The 5,889-nt window shown below is 46.0% G+C and overlaps 1 protein-coding gene across 1 annotated transcript; it reads left to right on the plus strand.

The window, feature by feature from the left end:
- The first annotated feature begins 823 nt into the window (after positions 1–823).
- Positions 824–2,021, plus strand: TMEM74 (transmembrane protein 74). The gene has a single exon (XM_009864931.1). The coding sequence runs from the start codon at positions 824–826 to the stop codon at positions 1,778–1,780; it is 957 nt and encodes a 318-aa protein (XP_009863233.1). The 3' UTR covers positions 1,781–2,021.
- Positions 2,022–5,889: the final 3,868 nt, after the last annotated feature.

The raw sequence follows: 5,889 nt of genomic DNA on the forward strand, positions 1-5,889 counted from the left end.
ATGGGGCGCAGGGGAAGGGGGTAATAAGGAATTAATTGCAGATGAGAAGTAATACCCGTGTTTGAGTCATCAGTCTTCGAGGCATAATTTCGTTCCGAAAGCTCTTAATCGAACGGGAGATCAGCTATAGGAAAGCACTGCTTTTCCCATAGGATTATCAGATTTCCACCAGAGAATACAGATCCTGGATTACTGAGCCGCACGGGATTTGCGTGTTTCTTTCTAATTAGTCTGTGAACCCGAGTTTAAAATTCGTTATTTGGAAGAGGGTGGGGGAGTTACTTGCTTCTAAAAAAACAGGCATCTCTTTTCTCTGGCATTTTACACAGCTATCCTGGTTATCCTGTGCTCTGTAGATGACTTACTGCCTTAATTGGATATTGGTGTCAAAGGTTGATTAGACTCCCTAATAGATTTTGGATCTGCAAGAGGATTGCAGTTTTAAATGCATGGTTAAAACAATCGTGTTTGCCATCTCCCCTTGAACAGTTGAGAGGAAGACTGATGTATTACATTTGCGTTATCTTCTCTTTGGTTTATTAATGTATCGTCATGAGGTTGTCACGTTTGGCTTTGTTGTTGTTGTGTTTTTTCCCCCTCTGCTATTTCATTCGCAGACCGAAAAGAAATGAATGTCAGAGAGGATTTGTTTAATCGTTTAACAGCTGACACAAGCCATGTCCCTAACAAAACATTGGTGAAAGAGTAGAAGATTTCTGGGATACAGCAGCTCCGGTACTGTGAAGCCACTTCAGCAGGTCAGGGGCAGCCTTTGCTGCAGGATGTGGTAGCCCGGGAGTCGGGGCTCGCTGGGACGAGGTCGATGGCTTGCATGGAACTTCTTTACCTGGCTGAGGAGAGCAGGCAGGTGCCTCTGGGCACCTCTACCAGCTGGAGCCTGCCCTCCCCTCCCTACCAGCAGCAGCAGTGTGAGGGGGGTGAGGTGGACCTCAGAGCAGCCACTGCTGTGGCAGCCCTGTGCTGCGAAAGGCACTGCAAGCCCTCGCAGAGGGGCTCTGTGGCTGAGGCCCCCCTGGCACCCCAGCCCTCCCCACCAGGCACCTCGCCCCAAGAGCACCCTGCACCCTTCAGCACCTCCCAGCCCTGCCGACTGCCAGAGCGCTTGCCTGAGGGAGAGGATGGTGGGGGGAAGAAAGCCTGCTGCTGTGCCCAGGAACTTGAGACATCGTTCACCTACGTGGATGAAAACGTAAACCTGGAGCATGCAAGAAGTGTCTCCAGTCCTGCAGGCGGCGACTGCCAGGATGCCCCTCTGCAGCAGCACTCCTGCAGGGAGCTGCCGCCCGAGTGGGCACATGATTCTCCTTCCCTGGTCTCCGAGGAGGATGACGCTGCCTCAGAGGCAGCGGCTGGGAAATCCGTGGACTACGGGTTCATTAGTGCCATTTTGTTCTTGGTTAGTGGCATTTTGCTGGTAATCATTTCCTACGTGGTACCCAGAGACGTGACTGTGGATCCTAACACTGTGGCTGCTCGTGAGATGGAGAGGCTAGAGAATGAGAGCGCAAGGATCGGGGCTCACTTGGACCGCTGTGTTATCGCCGGGTTGTGTCTCTTAACCCTGGGGGGAGTGGTGCTCTCCAGCCTGCTCATGATGTCCATGTGGAAAGGGGAGCTCTACCGGAGAAGCAGGTTTGCATCCTCCAAGGAGTCTGCAAAGCTCTATGGGTCTTTCAATTTCAGAATGAAGTCTGGTGGAAACGATAACATGCTTGAGCTGTCGTTGGTCGAGGAAGATGTTCTTGCCGTAGATAATTAGCGTGGTCATGATTTTTAAGGCAGCATTTCCACAGGAAAAAATGTATCATCAAAGAAAACAGATGTGGCTAAAGATAGCTGGTGATGCAGTTTATTTGTCTGAAAAGAATGTTTTTTTCTTAAGATCTATAATCGAATGTTTGCAGTATATGGGCACTTGTTGTAAAGGGAAAATGTGGCAGAGAAAATGCAACTGATATAAAATAATGAAAACCACTGAATAAAAAAGAGATTTATGATAAGTAGGTTCCTCAGATATTCATTTATCCTAATATAAAACATTCCATTGGTGTGTTGTCTATATAATTTTCTTATTACTCCCATATAGAACAGGAACAACCTTGACACTTTGGAAGCTGTTACTTATTGCAGCCAGCAGGATTGTCAACAGTCTGCTTGGTAGACCGTTAAGAAGCAGGACTAATAATCATATAGTAAGGCTAATACATAGAGAGATGGTTTTTTATCCTTTAATTTTAAACTGGTCTTTTCTACTGAATGAGAGCTAAGGGAGAAAAGAACACCACTTGCTCATGACTTGCCACAAACCTCCCATATTTTCAAACAATTGTACAATTAGTGATGATTATTTGAAATATAAAATAAGAGGCAAAGGGCAGGGAACCATATGGCTCATGGTATTGGTAGGAGACAAAAGGCTCTTTCAGCTTGAGGTCAGTGGCTCCATTTCAGTTCAGATTAGCAATGATTGATAGTCATTAACTTCTGATAGCTATAGTGACCCATATAAAAGAGTTTAGTTTCTGGTGGACAGATGTCTTTGTATGAAAACTGCCATAACTTGAATTAGCTGACCTCTTGTTCGAAGTCTCAAAAGACACAAAGAGTGAAAAAGCATGGTGATGCTGAGATTGAATGCTTCTCCTGCAGTATGGATGCCAGAAGAAATTCAAGCTCAGCTGCAGGGCTTTGTTTATACTGGGGGCATCTGCGTCTTACTAGTCCTTTTGAAACTTCGGGTTTATGTCACTGGACTGCTAGACTTCTTATAACCACCAAGGAAAGGTTAGGGAGCTTTCTCGGGCTCATTCCATAAAAAACAATTTATTTTTTAAAAAAAAATTATTAGGAAATACAAAAGTTAAATTTCACACAGTTCACTGACTGAAATGAGACTCAACATAGAGGATGATCAAGGGTACATATTGTTATTAATCACAGTTCTGTGGCACAGTAGCAAAAACCCTGTATCACTGATGCTGCTTTAATGTCAGCCAATTTCTGTGGAACAGTAAAGTTATGTTCTTGCAGTGCTGAGAAAACCAAGAAAGATTGTTGTATGCACCTGTGTCGGTTCTTACTGAACAGTGTTTAATATATATATGTCCTATTACCATATATATGTTTGTTAATATATATATGTGTCCCTGGCAAAGCCAAACCTGAGTGAAGAGCTCTGTCTGTACAGTCCCTGACTGCAGTCTTAGTAGAAACATGTGATTCACTGTCACAGCCTTGTCAGTCATGAGTTAAGTCTCAAGCATCAGGAATATTATTTTTAAAATGGTTTTTTTCCCACTGTGACATACCTGAGAAGAGTTCTCTCGGGAAGGGGGAGGAGATCTCCTTTATGCCCCTGTTACCTGGGAGTATGTGGCAGCATAATGTTCAGAATAACAAGTGACAGGTGGATACATGGGGTCCTCACACACAGAGCCTAAGTGCTGTTTTGCCACCTGGTTCCTCATTCCCTCTTCTCTGGCTGTTCATATCAGGAGACATGTGCAGCACCTGAGTCTGGCACTCACCTGGTTCAGTCCCTCCTGCTTGCTGGTCATGGGTGCTGGTGTGGGTGCCTTTAACCGAGGGCCTCTAGAGCTGTGCTGCTCCAGGTTCATAACTTTGGTCAACTGTAAATAGCATGTTGTGGTACCCGGGCTTTGACGTTGACCTTGCAAATGAGATGCTGCTTCAGATGTTATCTGCTCTAACTTTCACTTTAGTTCAGTGTTATTTGATAATTAAATGAGCAGCCTTATTAGCTGGTGCCGCTGCCTAGTAGGTGATTTTGCCAGTTTGTGTTTGTGGGCAGGAACTCAACAGTGGCCAGTATCTCCAGTCATCTTTGGAGAGTTTACATCCCTCTGGATGAGCCATCAAGGATTCAGTATTGAATTTGTCGGGTAAATAAATGGAATAGCTTTCAGATGTAAGGAGAAGCCTTTAGTGGGGACGGTCCTGCCTCTGGTTCTGACTGGAGGACAGGAAGGGGCTCGCTGTGTTCTCCCGAGGCCCAGGGAAAGCTGAGCCAAATGAGAGGCAGGCAGTGTGGGATAGTGGATGGACATCGCAGGGGATGAAAACCCTTTCGCCAGCCTGGGCCCTTAATGAGAATCTCCATACGTGACAGGAGCTCTAAAACTGAGGCTGGTGGTTTTGAGAGCCATTATTTTTATGTTTTAATGATATGTATACATAAAATTGGAGTACATTCCATTATTGCAGAAAGATGACAGCTAAAGCTATAAGGATCACAGGTTTCTTTTAAGAGCCATGGCACGCCTTAATGCTGATCATTAGCACTAGAAAAGGGAACGCTCCCCCGACTGCCGGTATGTTATTGTCAAGTGAGGAGTTTTCTGACACTTTGTAAAAAGCCTGTCACAGGTCATGAGCCTGCAGTATTTCAATGAACCCTCAAATTTTCCCTGAGCATCTTATGGAAACATAAGTCAACCCAATAATCTAAATATACACTGCAGAAGTGTGAGGAGGAAGAATATTTGAGTAACAGGACTAACACAGTTTCTTTATTTTCGTGTTAGTATGTGCTACAAAAGAAGCAAAGGAAGGCCTTCAGAATGCGGGAGTTTAGTAGATAAAGACTCTCAGGACATTTCTCTGATCACCTAACAGGATACCTTTACAATTGACAGGACTTTGTGGATTGGTGGTTCGATAGAAAACCTCTAGACTCTCAGGTTCTCGTGCTGTGTGGTGCGACGAAGACCAAAACACTTGCTGTCTGGTAGCCGATAGTGGAAAATGAATGTATTAGCCCACTGTCTGGTGGACAAGAATTCGCAACGTTCACCTCACGTGAGGCAGTACCAAAGGCTGAGGCCAAGGGAAATAATTGCCCTCCTGTGCACCATTGCAATTTGATTTCCCCTGCTCAAAATTTAAATGCTTTAAGGGTACAAGTGTGAGAAAAATTGTTGTGTGGTTTGTTTGGGTTTTTTTTGTTGCCTGGGCTACACTTTCGCATGGACCGTTGGAGAGCTTTCTTCTTTGGGGATCTAAATTTTGGGGCATACCAGGTGGGTTTTCGGTACCCCTTGGAACATAGCAGTATTTGTGTTGTCGGTCAGTTTATTTCTGACCCACCCTAACAGCGAAATGTGACACTTTCCCATTTTCTACCTCATGACGGTGTCAACAGGCCGGGCCCAGCCCTGGCCTCTGCCTTCCCTCCAGAGGGGACCCTGCAGCTTAGCTGGCGGCTCCCCGGCTGGCTCCCCACTATTCTAACAACTCCCCCGGTGACCCCTTTTCTTAGTTTCTTTTTCTCGATTAGAGGCTTGCGGCCAAGGCTGGCCACTTGGGAACTGCCTTGCTCCTGCTGAGGACTCTCACCAGAAAGGGAGGCCCGTTGCCACGCAGTCCCAGCCTCGCTGGGCGCCCAGGGCGGCTCCCAGGCATGGCCGGCCTGGCCACTGCCAGCCTGAAGGCAGCCCTGCAGCAGAAATGCCTGAGACTCTCTCCTGGGAAGCTATGCTGGGTGGTTGCTGGTTTTTATATGTTTACAGTTTTTTAATCTTTGTAATTCTTTTAAAAATCTGCCTGTAATGATTATACAGTTTACCGACTGGGAAAGCAACTGGTTTAATCTTGTAAAACTCATTTTTGTCCCACGACAGGGCAAAACTTCACAGTCCATCATCAGCTTTTCAACAGTGCATTTGATGCCTTATTATAATAGCAACAGCATTCTGTACAGATCGAAAAATAAAAGTCTGTAAAGCTGAGTGCTGTCGTCATGGCTGTCTTTGCTTCTTGCTCCTCTGTCACAGGGGTTGGCTCTTCCCCTCCACGCCATGGGCGCAGCTCCTCGTCCTCAGCTCCAGGGAGCTGTGGCAGGGCCGGGGA

The sequence above is a fragment of the Apaloderma vittatum genome, unplaced genomic scaffold (assembly GCF_000703405.1).
Source record: "Apaloderma vittatum isolate BGI_N311 unplaced genomic scaffold, ASM70340v1 scaffold9532, whole genome shotgun sequence".
Classification (NCBI taxonomy): Eukaryota; Metazoa; Chordata; class Aves; order Trogoniformes; family Trogonidae; genus Apaloderma; species Apaloderma vittatum.

Coding starts and splice junctions, on each gene's coding strand:
- TMEM74 (XM_009864931.1), top strand. CDS start 824: ATGGCTTGCATGGAACTTCTTTACCTGGCTGAGGAGAGCAGGCAGGTG.